The 26,836-nt window shown below is 39.1% G+C and overlaps 1 protein-coding gene and 1 long non-coding RNA gene across 2 annotated transcripts in view; one reads left to right on the plus strand and one right to left on the minus strand.

Annotated features, from left to right (window-relative positions):
- On the plus strand, positions 1–26,436 carry LOC139760508 (RWD domain-containing protein 1). The gene is made up of 5 exons (XM_071683797.1): positions 1–161; positions 8,710–8,924; positions 13,033–13,176; positions 24,076–24,265; positions 25,613–26,436. The coding sequence occupies exons 1-5, from the start codon at positions 89–91 to the stop codon at positions 25,726–25,728; spliced, it is 738 nt and encodes a 245-aa protein (XP_071539898.1). The 5' UTR covers positions 1–88; the 3' UTR covers positions 25,729–26,436.
- The window catches only part of LOC139760513 (uncharacterized), a 98,729-nt gene that overhangs the window by 58,141 nt on the left and 13,752 nt on the right, over positions 1–26,836 (minus strand). The window lies entirely within an intron of this gene.

A 26,836-nucleotide genomic window follows, 5' to 3' on the forward strand; every position in this document is an offset into this window, starting at 1 on the left:
ACTGGTGTCTTCAACAACCAAAACAGAGGAAAAGGTACACACGCTGGGCCGAACAACATACCTTCTCTCCTTCTTTAAATTTATTACAATGACAGACTATAAAGAAGAACAAAATAACGAAATTGAAGCCCTCGAATCTATATATCCAGAAGAATTTGAAAGTAAGTGTGGAAAACAAGAATTGTGTTACAGAGTATGTTGTTCGAACTTGTTCCACCAGGCGAGGGTGCTTGAAGTGTGTGTAGAGTGAAGTCACTTACAACTCTTTCTGTTCACAAGGTGTCCTAAATCTCATATAGTCCTCCACGGGGGTTAACCAGAAATATGACCTAAACGATCCTGGGCTGGTTGTGTGATTAGTTTGGTGTTTAAGCAATTAGACTTAGTTTATTGTTGTCTGCTTGATTGTAGGCAAAGATGTGCAAAAGTGTTTAAATAAATGATAACCTTCATACAGCCACCTTTCTGAAGAAATCTTTTGAAACAACTCTTGTCAAGGTAACTGATTCAAAGCTGGGGTAAAATTCCACTTTAGTTACACCACAAAATAACTAGAATATCACTGACTGTTTTGCAGTGATAGTGTAATATTTTGTGAGCACTCTAAGAAAACAGCAGATGCTGAAGCTAAAGCAGTTATCTGTACTGATTAGTACACTAGAGGTATACCTCACAGTTGCTATAAATGCAAATGTAGATGGGATTTGGTAGCCTCAAAATATAACTAACAACGGAGGACACACAAAGTTGTTGAGGTATAGCATTCCTCATTCACAGGACTTATAATTTTGAAATAATTCTTTGTTGACTGTGACTAGGTCTAGTATGCAGATTCACCATCACCTAATAGAGGATACTTGCCTGAACACATGACACCTTCATGGAATTTATACTAAAGGTGTGCCAAAAGTATAGGATTCTCAGTCGAATATGATTTTATGATGACAGTGGAAAGGATAAAAGTTTGGCAGATTATTAGACAATATCACTGTAAATAAACAGATGAATTTTTTAATAAAGCCAAAAGAATATCATATTACATAAGTAGTTTTTAAGTTCTACTTATCATTTCAAGGATACCAAAATATATATGATTTTAGGTAAATGTAACCATTATTTCCTGGCACTTTACGTATTCCACAAAATCAGCTTTTTTCAGGTCAATAACCATTTTGCCCAAACATCAAAACTAGCAATACTTAGTGATCCGAATAAAACAATAATGTTGTTGAGCATGGTTTAGTGTTAATTAGTTTATTCTACAGTATTAGAAATGCAAGCGTTGAGAATTATGAATATGGAAAATGTGGGGTTAATGTAAAAGTATGTGAAACGTGAAAAAATCAACAGATCCTATGAATCTCCTGAGACATCTTATTCACTATAGAATCTAATAGTCTATTTTATGGATTGTTTGTACTTTGTGACTGGGATAATTTTATTTAGCCTACAATAAGTTACTCAACAGTTGGAAGTACTTTGAAAGTCCGGTTCAATGTAGGGTTAAATAATGTTAAACTAGGTGAAATACCTGTGTAAATCGACAAAATTCGTGCAAACCCCTCCTTACTTTCCCTAGCAACCAAAATTTGCTTCATTTCGGATGTCATTTCAAAATTGTATTATTGTTATGGTCTCATGTTTACATCCAGATTTTGGCTCCTGTATGGGCTTACATGCTCTTAATGCACACAGTGCCCAAATACGGAAGTAAACATGTCAAGCAAACTTTCTTTACCACACAAACAATAGGCAACAGATTTTCACTTTGACACTCAAAATTAAGGTGAGTTTCTGTCCCTGTATGAAGTTAGGTGAGGATTTGATAAGTTCTGTTGATTTGTAGAGGTGGCTAACTTAGTTTCAAGTAAACCAACTCTGCACTTTTGATTCCCATTGCTTCAAAATCAATGGGAAGCATATTGTGAAACATTACGTTGTCACTTTTGTCCCTGTGAACACATTCATGTGAGCAGGATAAAAATATGTGATAGAAACTTAAATTATAGGTACAGGTACACCACTGAATTTCCGGCAACTGATAGTTCGGCAGCTCATTTAGTCCGGACAAAATTTACGTGAGGGAACTTGAAATTACTGCGGCCACCAGACTAGTTTACTGGGTAGCCACAGATGGCATTGTGTGTAGGGCGCGCTTATTTACATTCTTTACACTGCACTTGTTGGTGGTGATACCGCAATTCTCATAGATTTTTAATTTATTTTGCTTAAGTTTAACCCTGGCTATGGCTTCTAAGACATATGAGAGTGTCAGTTGTAGTGTCAAACACAAACACCAGTCCATATTGATCCAAGATAAAGTAGAACTGTTGAAAAAAAATGGATCATGGTGTTTCGGTGCATAAGCTGTGTGACATCTACAGTATTGGTTCATGAACTGTTTATGATACAAAGAAGCAAAGGGAGAAAATATTGAAATTCTGTGCAGACAGCGAAGAAGCAAATGACGATGAGAAAAACTATGAAAGATGGTAAGGGTACTGAGAACGATCGAGTGATGATGGAATGGTTTCGTCAGCATCAGAATGATGGAGTGGACTTGTCTGGTAGCATGATAATGGACCAGGCTAAATTGTTCCACAGAGAACTTAAATTACAACATGAAGTGTCATGGAATTTCCATGATTTAAGTGTGCAGAGAAAAGCAGTCTGCAAACCACGAAGGAGCTGCTGAGTATGTGGACGAATTTGTGAAACTCATAGCTGACGAGCACCTCAGTCCAGACCAGAGCAGGTGTATAAGTACCTGTATTTCATTCATTTATTTAATTTACATATAATATTTGTTTAAATTTCTAGCAGTCCATGGTATACTTTAGATGCATGGGAGATGTATAATTAGTGGGTTAGAGGTATGTTGATGAATTATTATTACGTGACCACGGTTGGTCCGGGAAAATGGTTAATCCGGCAAGGCTTTGGAACCAAGAGTGCTGGAAAATTGGTGGTGTAACTGTACCTCCTATGGAGGTAATGACTGGTTTTGGGAGATATAGTTTCAAGAATTTGCACACTGATTAGGTAAAACTAACTTTTTACAAGTACTGTAATTCAGGAGTGTTGGATGATAAGTGCAAATTTTTAACTCAAAAGAACTAGGGAAAGACAAACCGTGGCACAGACATATTTTTGCAGCTTAATTACTTTTTTCGGACATTACATAACTCAAGTTCCTCGTTTATGATTTTCAGAATTCTCCTCACTAGCAACATTTATTATTACAGGATGAAAAAATAGATATCCCAATCATGCTCCCCTGGTCTGTTTTGTTCTATACAAGAAATCCTGCTAATATAAGAAATTCTGAGATTCTACAGTTAACAAGGCAGCATGTCTAAAAAACCGTACCACATAAAAGTAGGTGAAACACTTCTTAAAAGCCAACAGAACGTATGCAAATCTTACCTGACTTCATATAGGGGCCAAGATTAACAAAGTTTTTTTTATATTTGATCACTGTTTCCTGCCTTAGCAAGGTAGTGCCAGAAACAGATAAAGAAAGGCCTCATCCATTCATTAGCTGTCATGTGTAATGCACCGATACTATAGCTCCCTATCCACATTGAACCAAGTATACCACAACATTCCAGTTCATTTTATCTCATGCATGCCTTTTACCCTCCTGCATGTTCAGGCCCTGACAACTTAAAATCTTTTTCATTCCATCCTTCCATCTCCAATCTGGGAGACCAAATTGGAAATGGAAGATAAGATATACCTATGATATTGTTAATTGCTGAAGTCTGCCATATGGTGAAGAATGTGTTCATGCGCTAGAATGCTTTTGTGTGCACACTGCCTTTACTTGTGCTTGAAACACTTTCTTCTGCCTTATCTTGGCCAACTTTCAAATGTTCAGAGTCAGTATCCTTAAAATCACTCTACACAGTTCAAAGATAGATCACCTTCTTCAGGTAATTCCAGATCATCATCTGCCCGGTTCTGTAAATTTAGCAAACTGACACTCAGTTTCCTTCCTAGAAAACTCAAGAGAATGATCATTTGCTGTTGTTGGCATGGTTGGAGGATGACTGATTGTGGGGATAAATCATCATGCTTTGCTATATCAGCAACCACCTAGGCTTGGCAGGTGGCTAGAAAAAGAGGTGCAAAACTCAATGCATAAAAATATGTTTAGAGGAGTTGCCCTGCTCATGTAAATATCTGCTTGGAGGAGTTAAGGGATAAAAGTGTTGCCTTTATTTTCTAATTTTCAAAAAATTTTATGTATTATTATATTTGAGCATATAATGAGATAGTCGGATGAAGTGAAACAGATTTTGAGTGTTTGGGGCCTGAGCATACAGGAGGGTGAAAGGCATGAATTGGACTGGTATGGTATACAGACATTGATGTGCTGTCAATGGATAGAACCAGGTCATCTGAAGCAGCCAGGGGAAACAATGAAAAGGTCTATAGGAACAGTTTGTGGATTGAGGGAAGGAAGGGGCTGGTTGGCTTTGGTTTTGGTGTATTATGCAAGACAGCTGGAGAATGGATGTGAGTGAATGAAGCCTTTTCTTTGTGTGCTCCTGGTGCTACAATACTAATGCAGGAAGTGTTAAACAAGTATGAAAAGTAAAGAAGTTAATGAGAACTGTAACTAAAATGGTTGCCATGTTGCCAGGGTGGATTTTATATGAGTACTGTACAGATAGGAACTTATTTGTATTAAAGATTGGCGATAAAGTGCCAGAATTCAGTATGGTACAAAAGATTCCATGGACAAGTTCTGGTTGAGTTACAGGCTTCTACTGTAGGTTGTGAATGTTTAGGAGACAAAACATGATGCTTTGGAAAAAAAACTGGTCTGTCCCACAAGCATGAGATATATTCCCTGGGAATATATAAATCAGGACCCTTCTAACCCTCATGATTACATTGAGGAGGCACTAACCTTTGCTCACCCTATGTGAACCACTCTAGGGCAATTGTAGCCATTCACTCATGACAGACCCATCCATGGCCAATCAATGACCACCACCATGCTGATGACATTATCTCTCATTTCCAGCCACTCAAGAGTACTCGTTTCTCTGAGATTGTGCACAGTCAATATGTGTTTCATGCTGCTACGGTCATCTGGCTTTGTAGGGGTCATTCTCATTTTCTTTCATTTGGTCATCATTTTGTTTACAATAGTAATGGTATAAGTATAGTTTTTTTACTGTTATACTTTGTTGCTGTCTCCCACATTAGTGAGGTAGCTTAAGGAAACAGACAAAACAATGGCCCATATACATGCACGTTTACATACCTATACATTTCAACGTATACATACATACACATACACAGGCATGTACATATATACACATGTACACATTCATACTTGCTGCCTTCATCCATTCCCGTCGCCACCCCACCACACGTGAAATGGCACCCCCCCTCCCTCCACGCATACACACGAGGTAGCGCTAGGAAAGGACAACAAAGGTCACATCCGTTCACACTTAGTCTCTAGCTGTCATGTGTAATGCACTGAAACCACAGCTCCCTTTCCACATCCAGGCCCCACAAAACTTTCCATGGTTTACCCCAGACGCTTTACATGCCCCTGGTTCAATCCATTGACAACACTTCGACCCTGGTATACCACATCGTTCCAGTTCACTCTATTCCTTGCACGCTGTTCACCCTCCTGTATGGTTAGGCCCGATCACTCAAAATCTTCACTCCATCCTTCCACCTCCAATTTGGTCTTCCACTTCTCCTTGTTCCCTCCACCTCTGACACATATATCCTCTTTGTCAATCTTTCCTCTTTCATTCTCTCCATGTAACCAAACCATTTCAATACACCCTCTTCTGCTCTCTCAACCACACTCTTTTTATTACCACACATCTCTCTTACCCTTTCATTACTTACTCGATCAAACCACCTCACCACATGTTGTCCTCACACATCTCATTTCCAACACATCCACCCTCCTCCACACAAATCTATCTATAGCCCATGCCTCAAAACCATATAACATTGTTGGAACCGCTATTCCTTCAAACATACCAATTTTTGCTCTCCAAGATAATGTTCTCGCCTTCCACACATCCTTCAACGCTCCCAGAACCTTCGCCTCCTCCCACACCCTGTGACTCACTTACACTTCCATGGTTCCATCCACTGCTAAATCCACTCCCTGATATCTAAAACACTTCACTTCCTCCAGTTTTTCTCCATTCAAACTTACCTCCCAAATGACTTGTCCCTCAACCCTACTGAACCTAATAACCTTGCTCTTATGCTCACTTACTCTCAGCTTTTTTCTTTCACACACTTTACCAAACTCAGTCACCAGCTTCTGAAGTTTCTCACCTGAATCAGCCCCTCTCTCCAAAACTATTGCATTTACTTCCCTAACAACCCCATATATAAACAAATTAAACAACCATGGAGACATCACGCACCCATGCCGCAAACCGACATTCACTAGGAACCAATCACTCTCCTCTCTTCCTCCTCGTATGCCTTACATCCACGATAAAAACTTTTCACCGCTTCTAGCAACTTACCTCCTACACCATATACTCTTAATAATTTCCACAAAACATCTATCAACTCTATCATATGCCTTCTCCAGATCCATAAATGCTACAAACAAATCCATTTGTTTTTCTAAGTATTTCTCACATACATTCTTCAAAGCAAACACATGATATATCTTTAGTATATGTACTATAATCCTGTTATAATTGTTTTTTCCAGTATTACGACCTCATATACTAGCATGTATATTTTTCTGTTCATTTATCCCTTGATATTAGTATTGTAGAGGTTTGTTAAGACCAAAGTTTTGAAGTGGCATTATATGGTGTAATGAAATTATCAATTTTTTCATATCATGATAATGCCATGTATCTCCTTACACCTCCTCCAGATATATTACCTTTCCCTCTGTGTTTGGTTGATTTTCAGGACTTTCTTAGAGACTATAAGTGGATTAACCACATATAGGGGTAGATGCACTTAAGGTAAACTAGAACACAATCATTGTACTGTATAGCTGTGGTACTATTTTGAGCCCTGGGATCAAATTTCAACCACTCAAGGCCTCCTCCCTCTTGCTTCTGTTCTATCGATCTTGGTTGATGTTCAGTAGACAAGGAGCTCCCAGGACTTGGTCTGGGGAGAGGAGAGTATCTGTCTTATGGTAATTTAGTTTTTCTCACAGAACCAGAGCTTAGGGATGAAGATCATCCCCCAATCAGAGTTGGGAGGTTTAATCCACAGGCCCATGTTCATTGGCATCCATATACCTCGACCAGTGTAGCTGTAATATTCTGGAGAACAGGGCTACCCTAAGGGATAAAACAATTGAGGTAATCCTTTATAGGGTCATTCTTCCTAAACATGGGGGTTTAACCCTTAATATCCCACTAAGATTTCCCTTCTACATCTCAAAATTCACATTTTTCACGTTATTTAAAAATTATATTTAATCATATAGTTTTAAAGATATTCATGAAAAGAAAATCTCTTCAAGAGTATATTTTGTCCATTTACTGTAATAATGTGTAGCAGTTTTGTAAATATTCCTGTACGAGCTAAAAAGTGTAGGAGTAAGACTTGTCTGTCAAGTGAGTTCTGACAGCTCACTTGAAAGACAAGCTTGCCACATGATTTATGGTTTCTTTTACCTACATCAGAAAACTTATTACTGATTATTACCATGTTTTGCTTATATCTTTTCGTATAATTTTTAGTGATTCATTGATATTTTCATAGCAGAAACACTATAAAGTTTGTGAAATTACAATACCACCAGCACCAATCAGACTTCATGTTGTCAGCATTAGGCAGGACCAGGCAACACTGCCTCCACTTTTGCTGGAAAACCTTCTCTTGCTTCATAATAGTTAACTTTCAGTGCTGGAAGAGTCAGTGTCCATATAGTCATTCTCTGCATGATTTAGAATCATCTTCTGTCAGGTGTTCTGAATGTAGCTAAAGGCTACTAAATTTTCTTTCTAGAAAACTCATGTATATGTGCTCTCATGACTGACAGTAGGTAGGAATTATCATGCACTGCCATCTCAGCCTTTAATTAGGAACACTAAATCATTACTTAAATATCTGTCTTGAGGCATGGCTTTGCTCACATAAATATTCATCTATAGATATTAAAAGGTTAAAGAGAGGAGCTTCTTTGGTTCTGGTTTCTTTAACTTTCTGGTGTTTCTAGGTACATTAGTCAAGACTCTATCTCTTTTTACTATGACTTTTTGGGAACTCAAAACCAGAATCAAAGTAAAATATGTATTAGGCTCGCTTGATGCTGTTGGTTAATTTTTCAATCCTGGTTTTGCTACAGGAGTCTGTCTATCCCTCTTTTTCATTATGCCTTCTGTGATCATCTTTGGGTTGGTACCCACAACCTGTGACTTATCAATTTTGAGCAGCTGAAGTTTGTGAGTCTCTGAAAACAATGCCTTGTGTCAGTCACTAAGAGGTTGAGGGTGGGTCTTTAGTGAGTGAACAGGGTAGTTCACAAAGGATGCATGAAGGCTGGTGTCTCCTAGCAATAATCATGAGCTTTGGAAGGATTCTGATCCATATATTCCCATGGAATATGTTTCGGAGAGAATTTTTAGTTCTCATATTTTGTTAATTCTTGATGAAGTTATATTATTAGATACTGACATTTATGATTTTTCACAGTTCTACATCTAAACTGACATTTATGATTTTTCACAGTTTTAGATGTAGAACCACAACACAAGTTCAAAATCTCTGTGAAGTCAGAAGGCTCAGATCCCTACGATGATTTGCAAGTGGAAGCAGCAGAAATTACCCTTCATTTTGAATATACTCCTACATATCCAGATGAGCCCCCAGTTATGGAAGTGACTCCCATAGAAAATATAGAAGATGAAGATTTAGAAGATTTGCGAGTGCAGTTGCAAGAGCAGGTATGTACTTTTTATTGATGCAATGAAGAACATGCTATTATGTTAAGGATAAGCCACGTGGAGGGAATGAATGGGGAAGGTTGCCCAAAAGTGCATGGAGTTGAACTGACACATAGGAGGGTTAACAAGAAATGTGGAATGCAGTGGTAAGCCAGAGAGAAAATGTATATGGGAGCAGTGGTAGGGCAAAGAGAAAGTATGCTAGGAATAAAAAGAGTACAATGTGAGTGTATGCATGGAAGAAATAGGCAGAGAAAGTATACTAAGAGGGGGAAGAAACTTAATGTAATAGGAAAGGCAGGGAGTACAGAATTACACAAAATTTAAAGGAGGAAGGACGAATTGAAATGGTATGCTAAGAAGATTACTTGGAAGATGAAGAAATGAGAGTGGGCAAGGGAGGGGAGAGGACTGAGATAGTGTGGTAAAGTGAAGGGAAGGTCTTAGATTGTTTGCTATAGAGAAGGTGGACCAACACAGCATATCAAGTAGGAAGAACGACTGATACAGTATGTTAGGAAGAGGGGTAGTCTTAAAGCATGCTATGGAGTGGGAAAGGACAGAAACTATATTAGGAAGAGCTATAGGACTGATACAGTATGCTTGGAATGGAGTTAATAGATTGAGAAAATTCAAGGGAGGGTGGAGCAAGGATGGGAAAGGTATAGACTGTGGGGAGACACAACAGGATGCTACGAAAATGGGGAGAACTGAGACAGTATGGTAATGAAAGCAGGACTGAATTAGCATGATATGGAAAGGGAAATTCATCTGAGGCTAAAGTTTCTCTTGGGAAATTCATCTGAGGCTAAAGTTTCTCTTATCACATGGAGAAGCCCTTCAGAAAAAAACAGCACAGCTTGAAAAGTGGTTCAGAGAGGCAATGAGCATTTCACACGTTAGATATATGCTCTGACATAGTTATGGAAAACTCATCAAACCCTTTCTTTGTAGTTAATGGGCAAGCCTTGATTTGGCTTTTAAAGTACTAACAAATATGAAACAGAACTAGTCAAGGGACTGGTTTTTGTGATCATTCTTTTTCCTCCAGTAATAAAGAAATATTCTGGGAAGAAAAAAACAATCTTTTAATCTTCACAAACTAATAAAATAGTGAAGTTTCATAGTGTTTGCAATGGAAAGTGTCTTCATTATCCTGCAGATAAGATGAGAAAGTTCTTGGCTTTCCAGGTGGGTAAGAAAACTTTGCACTTCATAGTAATGCCTTTTGGACTAAGTATAATGTAACCGACTTTTATGTTTTATTTTCAGCAGTCTTGTGAAAGCAGATCCAAAATATGTCAGGTAAAGGAGCCCAGTTATAGATGTTTTCCAAAAAGCAGGTTTTGTCTCAGTATGGGGATACTGCAGACTGTTCCAGATCATAAGTTTATGCGCTTCAAGATGAGTTGGTGCTCCCAAACAGTTTTGCTTTGATTTATTCAGAAGCAGTTGCTTCCCTGGTAGATTAGGGAGTGGTATCTTATTGTCATTTGAAAAATTTGCTTAGAAAATTCAATTTAGCAGGAGTAAGGAGAAATTTAGCAGGATTACAGATCAAAAGAATGGCTTTATGTGAAGCAGTTCTCTTCAGCAAAAGAAAGATTTCTTTAGAGATATGCCACAAAAGCTTTGTAATGCTCTAGAAGTGTGGTCCATCAAGAAAAATCTTCAGAGACATGTGGCTTGGAAAACCTGTATGGAACCCATTGATTGCTTGGACTGATGTTGTCCTCTTATGATTGTAGGGATACTGTTCTTCAGAGGGTCTTTTATAGGCACGAGTTTGGATGCAGGCTAAGAGTTGTTAATATAGCAGGATATGGCTATTCCATTTTCTGAATGATTACCTTAGTAGCCTCAAGGGAAGTCTTTTCAGTCATTTTCTATGTACAATATACAACATTTAGGGCAGTCACCTTGATAAGCTCAGTGATTGCATCATTATAGAAGATACAGGGAATATCTGTTTTCAAACTGGTCCTGTCATTAGGAGTGACCCCTCAGTTAGATCTCTGTATATTTATTATTTATTTTGCTTTGTTGCTGTCTCCCGCGTTAGTGAGGTAGCGCAAGGAAACAGACGAAAGAATGGCCCAACCCACCCACATACACATGTATATACATACACGTCCACACCCGCAAATATACATACCTATACATCTCAATGTATACATATATATACCCACACAGACATATACATATATACCCATGTACATAACTCATACTGTCTGCCTTTATTCATTCCCATCGCCATCCCGCCACACATGGAATAACAACACCCTCCCCCCTCATGTGTGCGGGGTAGCGCTAGGAAAAGACAACAAAGGCCACATTTGTTCACACTCGGTCTCTAGCTGTCATGTAATAATGCACTGAAACCACAGCTCCATTTCCACACCCAGGCCCCACAGAACTTTCCATGGTTTACACCAGACACTTCACATGCCCTGGTTCAATCCATTGACAGCACGTCGACCCTGGTATACCACATCGTTCCAATTCACTCTATTCCTTGCACGCCTTTCACCCTCCTGCATGTTCAGGCCCCGATCACTTAAAATCTTTTTCCTCCATCTTTCCACCTCCAATTTGGTCTCCCACTTCTCCTCATTCCCTCCACCTCTGACACATATATCCTCTTGGTTAATCTTTCCTCACTCATTCTCTCCATGTGACCAAACCATTTCAAAACACCCTCCTCTGCTCTCTCAATCACACTCTTTTTATTACCACACATCTCTCTTACCCGTACATTACTTACTCGATCAAACCACCTCACACCACATATTGTCCTCAAACATCTCATTTCCAGCACATCCACCCTCCTGCACACAACTCTATCCATAGCCCAAGCCTCGCAACCATACAACATTGTTGGAACCACTATTCCTTCAAACATACCCATTTTTGCTTTCCGAGATAATGTTTTCGACTTCCACACATTCTTCAATGCTCCCAGAACTTTCGCCCCCCTCCCCTACCCTATGATTCACTTCCGCTTCCATGGTTCCATCCGCTGCCAAATCCACTCCCAGATATCTAAAACACTTTACTTCCTCCAGTTTTTCTCCATTCAAACTTACCTCCCAATTTACTTGACCCTCAACCCTACTGTACTTAATAACCTTACTCTTATTCACATTTGCTCTCAACTTTCTTCTTTCACACACTTTACCAAACTCAGTCACCAGCTTCTGCAGTTTCTCACATGAATTAGCCACCAGCACTGTATGTTGAATCTCTGTATTAGATCTCTGTATGTTAAAATATTCTAGATCTTTTATTCTTAAAGATATGCAATGTCACATCTCAAAAAGAAAATTTCACAGGACCATTTGCATAAAGGGGGTTGTTGATTGTTGGAAAGAAGTAGCATCCTATAACTGGTCTGATTTTCCCTGATTTCTTAATCAGAGGCTGTAGGAGTTAGTGTCATGACCCTAGGATTTTTTTTTCTTTTCTAAAGAAGTTGATTCTCAGACTGGCTGGTTTCCAGGTTTTATTGACTAAGAGTCCCAAAAAGGGCTAAAACAACCCTGGTGGAAGGGGCTACTGCATATGTGCCAGTTTCCTTGCAAGATTCCATGGAATCTCTCTGAAAGTCACCTTCATCTAGGGAAAGATCCAGTATCAAACTTTTGGGTTTTGAAATCTTCACCTCTAGATTTTCTCAAACAAAGTATGGAAGTGAATTTGCAGAATGCTAAACAAATGATCGTTTGCATATTTGACCTTCCACTTATAGACCAGACCACTTGTGTTTGGAACTCTTTTCAATTTTTTTTGAGTTTAAGAATGAACATACAGACTTTTTCTCACTTTCTTTTTCATCATTAGACTGTTGCATTCCATCATGCCGGCTTCTTCGACACTCCACATTTAAAGTATCTCAATTTACCAGGGCTCTCAGTGCACCTCCAATTCTCTTTTTATGCATGACTACTTTCAGCTTGTTTTCCCACTGCCATTCATATTGAATATCAGTCCTAAATAAGCTCTTTAATGACATCTAATTTTTCTCCATACAAATTAATATTTCACTTTAAGAGCCCATTTCTCCTAAATACTCAAATATTGATAATGTTGATGAAGTAGTGTTTTACAGTGTGAAGAAAACCTGGGCATGGTGATGGTCTTCACATTAGTCTCACATTCATTAGAGTGGCTCTCCACATACATGGAAACTCAGGCTCGCTCAGCAAGAGAGGAACAGGAACGCAAGAAAGAAGAACAGGAAGAAGCAGAACGGGTAAGTGTTGGATGAAGAGTTAGAAGAAAATATTATCCTAAGGTATGATGAAACCTTTATTGGTTATCTTGGATAAATTTCAGTGTATTCTTTAATCAGAAATAAAAAGTCTGTGATGTGAGATGCTTATGTTTAAGTTAAGCAGTGGTAAATATAAATTTTTATTGGTTAGAATTTAGGGTGCTCAATGATTGGCTTATGGTTGGATCTTTCAGGACCTCTAAAAAGAAAGATTTCCAATATTACTTTTTTGGTAAAGCATGGTGGATGATGATATGACACTAAAGCTGTCTCTATAGCTAATATGCAGCCTTTGGTTTGTATTTTTGTTTGCAAAAGCTCTGAACAGAAAAAGAGCACAATAAGAAGATTCAAGGGAGACAAAGAGTGGAGGGGATCTATTTTTGTTTTCTGACACAATTTGATGAGACAGCATTATTGCTTTAATTTTTTTTTTTTTTTTTTTTTTACATTTGAGGCTCCAGTCATAGACAAAAGTCCAAGGCTGGGCCCATAATTGAAGTATAGAGAGGACAAAAGTATAGAAAGGACTAAAAAAGAGACAAGGGAAAGATTTACAAATTTTGGAGGATGTGAAAAACCTTCCTTTAAAATGTGCTAGGTCATAGTTATTAGGAATGACTTAAGAGGTAGACTTCCAAAGCTCCAAAATGTCGGGAAAGAAACAAATATCAAGATGGCCCACCCTTGAGTTGCCGTTGGCCACACAGTAATCATGTGATGTGACACAGCAGCTTGGCAAGTATTGCATGGGCTTCCTAGTGGTGGGAGCACACAATTGGCCAAGTCCTTTGTGCTAAAATAAATATCTTTCATATTTTGGGGGTGAAGATGCTTTGATATCCTACATAATTTCAGGTAGCACAAGCATTCCCCACTCATTGTTAACCGCTACCTGAGGAAGTGACAGCTTATTTGTTTCTGGACCCCCTTTGACTGGCGTCCACCATAGTGATGATATAACCAACCCTCTTACTCCTAAGGGAGCTGATACACCCTGCAGCTCAGAATTCTCTTTGATCATCTGTAGATTGGACATCTCCAAGTCTGCTATATGTTTGTTTTTTCTTTCACCCTTCTGTGGATTGCTGTCTTTTTGCATGTTCTGAAGAGCATGGTGTCCTGTATGTATACTTTGGTTACATTTGTACAGTATAAATATTTCTTTATCGGTATTATGTATACATTACTTTGTGCAGATCTTACTCTCAGCTTCCCGTGCCCATTACATCTGGTGTTTCTCTCCTCTTCCATGCAATTTGTTTCATGTGGTTGAGTTCCATTTCTTTTTTCCTTTGGAGATTTTAAGATTATAGGCCCAAGGCAGGAGGAGTTACACTAGAATGGTATCACTGTGTTGGCAACAACACTTGTTTTGAACCCTATGAGAGTAAGTTTGGCGACAGACATCAACCAGTCAAGCCTTTTTTTTTTCTTTTTGATCCTACTGACCTCACATAACATTTTGGTAGACAAGTGGCTCCCACAACTTGGTCCTTAGGTTAGAAGAGTGTGTAGCTCACTGAAACTGTTTTTAGACAAATATCACCCCTACCCACAGGTCATGAATAAATTTAGTCACTGGACTATAATATTTAGCCAATCCTATATCTCATCCAGTGCAGTAGTGTATCTGGGCTGCCCTAAGGGTTCAAAAAATTCAGCTGCAGGTTACCCTTACAGGGTCAACATTCTTTTAAACAGGGGTTTATAGAGATGAGCTTTTTTCCAAGGTATCTTTGATTGTAGTTTCAATATCCATACATTGTTCTTTTTGATGGCCAGTTGAGATTGTCTTGCATCATTGTGGCTTATTTTGGGGACATACAACAAGAACTAAACCCGTAACTTGTTTACACCCGCCTATTGCTGTTGAACAATAGTTAAACTTTTTTATTCCAGTTTAGTTATAGGAGTTTGTTTATCCCTTTTGTTTTTGGCTCTTGTCCTGAGCTCTTACCGAGTTAGGTAGCCCATGTTACACCTGATCACTGTTTTCTGTTGGAGATGCCTTTCTGGAAAAGACAACTTAGTGAATGGACTCCCGTGGTGTAGCAGTTAGCTTTTAAGTATAAATATTGGACAGTAAGTACTTGATTTTGATCTTTGAGCAAGGCCAGGCACTCATCATTCACTCATGTTCTGCATAACTTCACCTCTGATACAAGTGGTTGTTGTTGCACCTAAAGGCTTCACGTTAGGGATACTCTGCCTCACAGGCAAGCCAGGAGCTTTGGGGATATCAACACATTGATCAAACATTAGCATGTCTCAAAACTTCTAAATTCATCTCCAAGTTGACGTTCCTCCTTTTCTTGACATGAGCTTAAAACTCACCTGGGCGTTTTCCAATCATTCAGTAGTTATAGGCAGTTTGAGGAAGTTATATAAAGTATGACAACAATTAAATGAGAGTTGTATGACCACATTAATTCATGTGCATCAGAATTGCTGCCTTCATGGATTGCTTGCTCGATCAGTTATTTGCTATTGCCACATATAGTTTTTGTAACTCTTAATTTTTTTATTTCTGCATTGATGTATATTTTCATGGACACAGTAATACATAAAACAGTGAAACACTGGGTAGCACTGATTATATGTCCACCTAAATAGAAGCTTCTGGTGTACTTATAGAATCTTGCTGAAGCTAGGTATCCGAGTCCATAAGGGATTCAAATGAAGAAATGGATAAGTCTCTTTGCCCTGGCTAGTATATTAATTTCATGTTAACAGACCTGTTTAATGAGAACTGATCTTTATCTGTTAAAGTGTGGTCTGTTTCATAATTCACTCTGTATTTCAATTAAGGCATGACCTTGATGTGGACTTTTGTCCGTGACTGGAGCCATCAACATAAAAAAGAAAAACATAAGTTGATACATGATCTTTTCCTGTCTGTTTAAATGTTCAGCTGACTAATGACACCATTAATAGCCTACAGAGATCTCTTCCATTACCAGGAAGATGATGGAAAATACTCTGCTCTCCTCAGTACCCCTAAAACCACCATGGCCATTGATCTGCAGGTTGTGTGTTCATGGCGAAACTGCAGAAAATCCATAGATTGTTGGATGAATTTGAATGGGAGCATACTTATTATATATATCGAGTGGTGAGAAAATGAAAAAGTATAGTATTAGAAATATGTGAAAACAATTGACTCAAAAAAAGATATTAGGCATGGGAAGTGTCCCCTCCACCCTTGCACTTGTGAAAGAAATTACAAAATGTTGCACCTGATTTTCTCCCTGTTTAATCCTAGGGTGATTGAAACTTTGCTTACAGATAATAAGTGATGAGAAAAGATATTTCTAAGAAAAAAATACCAATATCCTCATAACACATGTAAGCTACTCACCATCCTGTCATTTTCGGTGTTAGTAGTGGAATATTTCTAAGTACATTGTCCATGGAAAGTTTTGTGGGGCTTGGATGTGGAAAGGGAGCTGTGGTTTCGGTGAATTATACATGACAGCTAGGGACTAAATGTGAACAAATGTGGCCTTTATTGTCCTTTCCTAGCGCTACCTTCTGCACGTGCGGGGGGAGGGGGGGGTGTCATTTCATGTTTGTTGGGGTGGTGACAGGAATGAATAAAGGCAGCAAGTATGAATTATGTACATGTGTATATATGTATATGTTTGTGTATGTATATATATATATATGTATATGTTGAAATGTATAGGTATGTATATGTGCATGTGTGGACATATATGTACAGTATATACATGTGCATGTGTTTGGGTTGGACCTTTCTTTTGTCTGTTTCCTCGCGCTACCTCGCTAACGCAGGAGACAGCGACAAAGTATAATGAATAAATGATAATGATTGTACATTCATTTTACTAATTACCAACACTATGCCTGTGTTTGAAAGCAGACAAAGAAAGAAACAGAGCCTTCAGTATCCTCCCTCATGCATTTCAATCTCAAACCTTCCTGCTCTCATTTAAGTGAGTTGTGATTTTTTTTTTTTCTGTTGGAGGATCTAGTAACAAACAAGTCAACACCAGGGGTGTGCCTTAATTGAAATATAGAGAGGATTGTGAAAGGCTAAAAGATGAGACAATGAAAAGTATTTACAAATTTTGGAAGAAATGAAAAACCAGTCTTTTAAAATTTGCCAGGTCATAGATATTAGGAAAGATGAGAAGACAGAGTTCCAATGCTTGGAGGTGTAGGAAAAGAAAGTTATCAGAACTGCCCACCCTTTAGTTGCCAACAGCCACACAGAAATCAGGTGATGCAGCACCTTTCTGAGTATCATGTGGTCTAGCTACTGGTGGGGGCACACAGACTGCCAGCTGTCAGGAGCAAAAACCAAAGTAATACCTATAGAAGAGGGAAAGTGAACCATCATTGTGGCATAGGGCAAGAGTGTCAAGTTTGAAAAACAAGCCTGGGACAGTTTATAAGTTGGACTGCTTTCAGTTCATCTCTGTCAAGTAAGGATGCTGAGCTGAAGCACCCCAGATGTGAGAGCAGTAATTGATACAAGGACGAGTCTCTCCTTTGTATAAAGAGAGCAACTGTTCAGAGCAAAAGAAGTTTTTACATCTAAAAAGAACATCTAGTCTTTTAGAAGCAAACTTAGCTATTTCTGTAATAAGGGGTTTCCAGGAAAGAGTGGATGTTACAGTAATACCAAGCATGTTCGTTGAGACAAGAGGTGGAATTACGGAACCATCAAAGAAGAAACTAGAGTTGTGAGGAATTTTTAATAGAGGGATGGGTAGAAACTGGGTTCGGGAAGAATTAACCTTAACAAGTTTTCATATAGCCCACTAAGAAATCCTGTCCAAGTCTGAGTTTATCGAGGAAGCTGTTTCAAGAGGAGATGCAGACTGAGTGAGAGAAGGAGGAGCAAAACTGAAGGATGTGGATGAATGCAGTGTTGAGTCATCGGTGTATAAGTGCATTTTATTATTAGTGGAAGAAAGGAAATTGTTGAAAAAAAAAAGAGAAAAACTGTAGGGAATGGGACAGAACTTTGAGGGACACTATTGCTGATGGAGGAAGGGGGAAGGCTGATCCATCAACAACCATTGAGGTAGACTGGCTGGATAGGAAGCTAGATATGAAGGAACAAAGTGAGGTAGGGAAGTTAAAAGAGGGATGCTTAGAGACGAGACCCTGATGCATCACTCTGTCAGAAGCTTTGCATATGTTAAGGGCACCTAAACATGATTACCCAAAATCTTTCAGGGATGATGACCAGACATTAGTAAGATAGGAAAGAATATCAACAGTGGATCTCGTCTTACGGAAGCCTTACTGATAATCAGAGAGAAGACGGTGAGTTTCAAGGTGTCTAAGGATATGGGAGTTGAGGATGGATTCAAAGGCTTTGGAAATGGTAGATGTCAAAGCAATAGGACAGTAATAGAGGGGTCAGGACGGTCACCTTTCTTAGGGATGGAATGTATCAACGCATGCTTCAGGAAGAAGGAAATTTTGGGATTTTAAATGGAAACAATATAGATGAGCAAGCACAAGGCAAGTTCAGAGGCACATTCTTTCAGTACATGGGGATGGGTGCCATCAGGACCATAAGCCTTGCTTGTGTCCACAGAGAGAAGCACTTTTCGGACAATCTGAAAAGAGATTACGGGGAGGGGTGTAGGATTAGTAAAAGGAGCATCAGGGGGTGAAAGAATGTTAGTCATCCAAAGGTGGAGTTAGAAGAGAAATTAGATCCATGGTTGAGTCTGTGTATGAAAGGTTACAATGAGGAAACAAGTTCAAGAGAAAGAACAAACATCCTCTCTTACTGGGAGATATCTGTCAAACATGTCAATCACACCCCTTTCCACCCCTCATTCAACTCAATGAAGATTCAAAACATTTCTGCGACTCAACCATTGTACTTCTATTAAATATACAATTTTCCTAATATCTAATTTTGTCTCCTTTAACAGTTGGACAAACTGACAATGGGTGATAGCCTCACCACAAATAAAACTGATGACTTTGACAACATATTTCTTAATTTCTGTTAGTACATCTTCCCTTTCAGTTTTTCAGAAAGATTTTCTCAGTGTATAATTGAGTGAAATGAAGCCAGTCCTATGCTGTTAAGGATGTTTGCTGTCATTTGCTGCTCCAGTAGACTGACAAATCCATTTTATGTCCACACAAGTAGTTTCAACTTCCATTATTATTGAAACTAATTTCTTTAAATCCAGTTCAAACTTTTTCTCAACTCCTTTGAAGGTTTCAAGAATGTCATCATCACAAGTATGGTCTTTTAGTCCAGAATGTGCCAGTATTTCTTCATGGATCTCCAAATCCTCTGCTACAAAACAAATCCAGAATACAAGTTGTGCAGTGTATCCATTATCAGTTGACTAATTTAATACCACTGAAAAAATGATACACTTCTTCACCTGAGCACTCATTTCAGTCAGTATTTTGCAATAAATCACACACTTGACAAGCAACAGTTTGATAACTCAGCTGTAGGCTTCAGACTTTCTGTATGATGTAAGATTTCATCATTACCTCAAAGTTTGTAAATCAAGTTAATATTGTTTTCAGATATATTATTGTATTTCCATGGTTGTTTAATTTGTTTATGGATGGGGTTGTTAGGGAGGTAAATGCAAGAGTCCTGGAAAGAGGGGCAAGTATGAAGTCTGTTGGGGATGAGAGAGCTTGGGAAGTGAGTCAGTTGTTGTTCGCTGATGATACAGCGCTGGTGGCTGATTCATGTGAGAAACTGCTGAAGCTGGTGACTGAGTTTGGTAAAGTGTGTGGAAGAAGAAAGTTAAGAGTAAATGTGAATAAGAGCAAGGTTATTAGGTACAGTAGGGGTGAGGGTCAAGTCAATTGGGAGGTGAGTTTGAATGGAGAAAAACTGGAGGAAGTGAAGTGTTTTAGATATCTGGGAGTGGATCTGTCAGCGGATGGAACCATGGAAGCGGAAGTGGATCATAGGGTGGGGGAGGGGGCGAAAATTTTGGGAGCCTTGAAAAATGTGTGGAAGTCGAGAACATTATCTCGGAAAGCAAAAATGGGTATGTTTGAAGGAATAGTGGTTCCAACAATGTTGTATGGTTGCGAGGTGTGGGCTATGGATAGAGATGTGCGCAGGAGGATGGATGTGCTGGAAATGAGATGTTTGAGGACAATGTGTGGTGTGAGGTGGTTTGATCGAGTGAGTAACGTAAGGGTAAGAGAGATGTGTGGAAATAAAAAGAGCGTGGTTGAGAGAGCAGAAGAGGGTGTTTTGAAATGGTTTGGGCACATGGAGAGAATGAGTGAGGAAAGATTGACCAAGAGGATATATGTGTCGGAGGTGGAGGGAACGAGGAGAAGAGGGAGACCAAATTGGAGGTGGAAAGATGGAGTGAAAAAGATTTTGTGTGATCGGGGCCTGAACATGCAGGAGGGTGAAAGGAGGGCAAGGAATAGAGTGAATTGGAGCCATGTGGTATACAGGGGTTGACGTGCTGTCAGTGGATTGAATCAAGGCATGTGAAGCGTCTGGGGTAAACCATGGAAAGCTGTGTAGGTATGTATATTTGCGTGTGTGGACGTGTGTATGTACATGTGTATGGGGGGGGGGGGTTGGGCCATTTCTTTCGTCTGGTTCTTTGCGCTACCTCGCAAACGCGGGAGACAGCGACAAAGTATAAAAAAAAAAAAAAAAAAAAATATAATTTCTACCACACTGATTAATTTTAACATTATTTTTCAGATCATTTTGCCCCCTCCCCATTTTTTTTAAATACCAATTTTTGATTGATCCTAACCATCATTTTTTATCACATTAACATTTACAGTTTATTATTAAAAAGGATATTTTCTTTAGAAAAACAGATGGATTTTTATGTAGCATTAATGGATCTGGAGAAGGCACCTGAAAGAGTTGATAGAGGTACTCTATGGAAGGTATTAAGAGTATATGGTGTGGGAGGTAAGTTGCTAGAAGCAGTGAAAAGTTTTTATCGAGGATGTAAGGCTTGTATACAAGTAGGAAGAGAGGAAAGTGATTGGTTCCCAGCGAATGTCGGTTTGCGGCAGGGGTGCATGATGTCTCCTTGGTTGTTTAATTTGTTTATGGATGGGGTTGTTAGGGAGGTAAATGCAAGAGGTTTGGAGAGAGTGGCAAGTATGCAGTCTGTTGTGGATGAGACAGCTTGGGAAGTGAGTCAGTTGTTGTTCGCTGATGATACAGCACTGGTGGCTGATTCAGGTGAGAAACTGCTGAAGTTGGTGACTAAATTTGATGAAGTGTGTGAAAGAAGAAAGCTGAGAGTAAATGTGAATAAGAGCAAAAAAAAATTAGGTCAAGTAGGGTTGAGGGACAATTTATTGGGAGGCAAGTTTGAATGGAGAAAAACTGGAGGGAGTAAAGTGTTTTAGATATCTGGGAGTGGATTTAGCAGCGGATGGAACCACAGAAGTGAAAATGAGTCACGGTGGGGGAGGGGGCGAAGGTTATGGGAGCATTAAAGAATGTGTGGAAAGCGAGAATGTTATTTTGGAGAGCAAAAATGGGTATGTTTGAAGAAATAGTGGTTCCAACAATGTTATATGGTTGCAAGGCATGGCTGTAGATAGGGTTGTGCAGAGAAGGGTGGATGTGTTGGAAATGAGATGTTTGAGGACAATATGTGGTGTGAGGTGGTTTGAACAAGTAAGTAATGAAAGGGTAAGAGAGATGTGTGGTAATAAAAAGAGTGTGGTTGAGAGAGCAGAAGAGGGTGTATTGGAATGGTTTGGTCACATGGAGAGAATGAGTGAGGAAAGATTGACAAAGAGGATATATGTGTCAGAGGTGAAGGGAATGAGTACAAGTGGGAGACTGAATTGGAGGAGGAAGGATGGAGTGAAAAAGATTTTGAGCGATTGGGACCTGAACATACAGGAGGGTAAAAGGCGTGCAAGGAATAGAGCGATTGGAACCGGGGTCGACGTGCTGTCAGTGGATTGAACCAGGGCATGTGAATCGTCTGGGGTAAACCATGGAAAGTTTTGTGGGGCCTGGATGTGGAAAGGGAGCTATGGTTTCGGTGCATTACACATGACAGCTAGAGACTGAGTGTGAACGAATGTAGCCTTTGTTGTCTTTTCCTAGTGCTACCTCATGCACGCGTGGGGGGAGGGGGTGCCATTTCATGTGTGGCGGGGTGGTGATGAGAATGGATTAAGGCAGCATGTATGATATGTACATGTGTATATATGTATATGTCTGTATACGTTGAAATGTATAGGGATGTATATGTGCATGTATGAGCTTTGAGGAATGTATGTGAGAAATACTTAGAAAAGCAAATGGATTTGTATGTAGCATTTATGGATCTGGAGAAGGCATATGATAGCATTGATAGAGATGCTCTGTGGAAGGTGTGGGAGGCAAGTTGTTAGAAGCAGTGAAAAGTTTTTATCGAGGATGTAAGGCATGTGTACGTGTAGGAAGAGAGGAAAGTGATTGGTTCTCAATGAATGTAGGTTTGTGGCAGGGGTGTGTGATGTCTCCATGGTTGTTTAATTTGTTTATGGATGGGGTTGTTAGGGAGGTGAATGCAAGAGTTTTGGAAAGAGGGGCAAGTATGAAGTCTGTTGGGGATGAGAGAGCTTGGGAAGTGAGTCAGTTGTTGTTCGCTGATGATGCAGCGCTGGTGGCTGATTCATGTGACAAACTGCAGAAGCTGGTGACTGAGTTTGGTAAAGTGTGTGAAAGAAGAAAGTTAAGAGTAAATGTGAATACGAGCTAGGTTATTAGGTACAGTAGGGTTGAGGGTCAAGTCAATTGGGAGGTAAGTTTGAATGGAGAAAAACTGGAGGAAGTAAAGTGTTTTAGCTATCTGGGAGTGGATCTGGCAGCAGATGGAACCATGGAAGCGGAAGTGAATCATAGGGTGGGGGAGGGGGCGAAAATCCTGGGAGCCTTGAAGAATGTGTGGAAGTCGAGAACATTATCTCTGAAAGCAAAAATGGCTATGTTTGAAGGAATAGTGGTTCCAACAATGTTGTATGGTTGCAAGGCGTGGGCTATGGATAGAGTTGTGCGCAGGAGGGTGGATGTGCTAGAGATGAGATGTTTGAGGACAATGTGTGGTGCGAGGTGGTTTGATTGAGTAAATAATGTAAGGGTAAGAGAGATGTGTGGAAATAAAAAGAGCGTGGTTGAGAGAGCAGAAGAGGGTGTTTTGTAATGGTTTGGGCACATGGAGAGAATGAGTGAGGAAAGATTGACCAAGAGGATATATGTGTCGGAGGTGGAGGGAACGAGGAGAAGTGGGAGACCAAATTGGAGGTGGAAAGATGGAGTGAAAAAGATTTTGAGTGATCGGGGCCTGAACATGCAGGAAGGTGAAAGGCGGGCAAGGAATAGAGTGAATTGGATCGATGTGGTTTACTAGGGTCGACGTGCTGTCAGTGGATTGAATCAGGGCATGTGAAGCGTCTGGGGTAAACCATGGAAAGTTGTGTGGGGCCTGGATGTGGAAAGGGAGCTGTGGTTTCAGGCATTATTGCATGACAGCTAGAGACTGAGTGTGAACGAATGGGGCCTTTGTTGTCTTTTCCTAGCGCTACCTTGCACACATGAGGGGGGGAGGGGGATGTTATTCCATTTGTGGCGAGGTGGCAATGGGAATGAATAAAGGCTGACAGTGTGAATTGTGTGCATGTGTATATATGTATGTGTCTGCATGTGTGTATATATGTGTACATTGAGATGTATGGGTATGTATATTTGCGTGTGTGGACGTGTATGTATATACATGTGTATGGGGGTGGGTTGGGCCATTTCTTTCGTCTGTTTCCTTGCGCTACCCCTCTAACGCGGGAGACAGCGACAAAGTATAAATAAATAAAATTCTTTCTGTAGAAAATACAACAATAGTACCTTCCTAATACCTACAGAAAAAGTTTGAAGGCACTCGAGTGACTGTAGAAACATTCTTGGCATGGAAGGCAAAGTTTGATGCTGAGATGGCTACACTGCGATCAGAGAAAGAAAAGGAGGAAGAAAAGAACAAGAAACTGACTGGCCGAGAATTGTTTCAAAAAGACCAGACACTCAACGAATCCGACCTCAGCTTCTTGGGTGATGGTATGTTTTTTCTGGTATTCATAGACATCCCATATTATATACATTTTATCCTGTTTCTTTGGTAGTGTTACTTAGGGGATGAGTTTAATACCATGAGCCTCCTGCTTAGTAATGTGGTTACACTCTTGGAGAGCTGTCACTTTAGGAATCCATCATTATACAAGCACTTGAAACCCAATTTATAAGGGGGTTACATATATAGAGGTGCACTAGGCCTGTATACATCACCTATGTATTATCTGTTTAAGCAATTGTTGCCATATCACAGGTAATGCAGATGAAATTTAATGGATTTCTTGAAAATATTGTGATAACGTTTAAGGTTCTACTGAAGTGGAATAGGAAGGATTGAGGATTGCTAGTTAAAAGAGGGAGATACACCAGGCTTCACTGTGCCAACTCTGAATTATCTGATGTAGCGTCTGTAGCAATATCACAGGTACTTCTGATGAAATCTAATGGACTTACTGAAATATATGGTAATAATGGCTTCATATGCTATTGGAATGGGAGGGGATTGAGTGATTTTCTGTTTTTATCACCCCTCTTAGTATGAGTCATATCACAGGTATTGCAGACTTTACATAGCCCTTGATATCCCTAGGATTATCAGAATGAAACACTACTAAGGGATTGCTTACATTTGATTCTTCCTAAGAGCTCCCTCCAAGCAGAAGCATCAAGTAGTCTTTGGTGGCAGTAAACCTTGGAGAGTTTTGTCATCTTTTCTAATTAATGTCCTGGCCAGCATTCTTTAACAAAATAAGTCAGTGTAATCCCCATAAATGTATTGAAATATGTAACACCTTTCTTTAATAATTTTTTCTAAATACACACCAAAGAACAGATGAAATAGAGATAATTGTGGCGAAAGCATATAATGTATCCCAGACGTTTACTTTTCTAAACTCACCATTGGCAGGTGAGATACAAATCCAAGCATATTTTCCTGGAGCTTGAGGAATAGGAATCTAAAATTATTTTGCTGACATTATTAAAAGATGCATTAAGACTAAAAACCTTACAATATCTTGAAATATTTCATTATCGAAGGAAAAAATATTTTTTGCACTAAATTGAAGATTTAATTTTTTTCAAATCTGTTGCTCATGTAAGGCATCAGTGTCATTCTAAGGATTTGTACCGTAAGTTTCAAATAACACTATTGCAAAATGTTGCCCTAAGAACTGTCGCTAAGCAAGGATCCCAGATACCAACATTAGTTTTCGATAGCTAACTACTGTAGACAAGTTTTATTTGCTGAAATGTATTATTTATTTTGCAAAAAAACTAAGTATGGTAAGGAATTATTTTGTTTTTAGGTAAAGCATTTTCTTTCTTTTTCAGGAGAGGGAGAAGTTACTGTTGATGAAAGTTTATTCCAAGACCTGGAGGATCTTGATCTTGATGATGAGGATGATGAAAACGACATGCCAGGCATGGATGAAGGTGTATCTCACTAGGATATTTTAGTCAATGCCATAATTCAATATACTTATCATTATTTGTAAATCCATCGCATCATTTCTTTATCACTCGTTACTTTGAGATTGCAGCATACATCTTGTACAGAATTGTAATTTATATAAGGTATAAAAGTATACTGATAACTTTGGCATTAGCAAATTTTGTTTGATATAGACACAGACTGTAAAAAAAAGTTTTTAAATGAAATTTTTTGAATTTTAAGAGGGAGTACTGTTTATATTGATGTTAGACATTCAGTCAGATGTGTAGTTGCAAATACTGAAAAGTTATCATCACATTAGTGAGTTGAGAAATATTACATCCTATGCATTTATATGTAAATGTTTACCATCTGTATTAGAAAACAGGTTTGTAGAAAATTTATTGTCTTTCTCCAGAAAAAGTTATCATAACTCTTTCAGGATGTATATATTTTTCAATACCAGCCTCTGTAATTGATGATAAATTATGCAAGCATCTGAGGATAAATTATTTATAAATCTTTCTTTTCTTTCATACTATTCGCCATTTCCCGCCTCAGCGAGGTAGCGTTAAGAACAGAGGACTGGGCCTCTGAGGAAACATCCTCACCCGGCCCCCTTCTCTGTTCCTTCCTTTGGAAAAAAAAAAAAATGTTTTAAAATTTGTTTTGGTTCTACCAATAAAGATATCAACAGTTGTTATTAAAACAGAAATATATCAAAGTGGGCTCTTACTATTTCCTTAGTTTCTATATTTAACTTGCATGTTATCTTTGTCACAGAGAAATACAAGGAGAGAGTGAACTGAATGTGGTATTTAAGGATTTAGGGAAAATGTATGATTAGGTTGACAAAGAGGGCTTGTAAAAGGTGAGAAGTTTATACCAAAAGAGCAGATGGTAAGAACATTAAGTAGAAGCTTTTGGAACTTCATGCTAAAGTTGCCCTCTGCCAGTGGCATGTCAAGGGTGAGGCTCTAAAGGTTAAGAAGCAGCACTGGAGTTCACCAGTTATGGAGACTTTTTGCCACAGCTACCCGTTGAGGGAGTTCCTGGAGGGAATGAGCATCAGAGTATAGATAGATAGCAAAGTTTTGTGCAATTAGGAAAGGAGGAAGGTGAGT

This window comes from Panulirus ornatus, chromosome 37, assembly GCF_036320965.1.
Source record: "Panulirus ornatus isolate Po-2019 chromosome 37, ASM3632096v1, whole genome shotgun sequence".
Taxonomy (NCBI): Eukaryota; Metazoa; Arthropoda; class Malacostraca; order Decapoda; family Palinuridae; genus Panulirus; species Panulirus ornatus.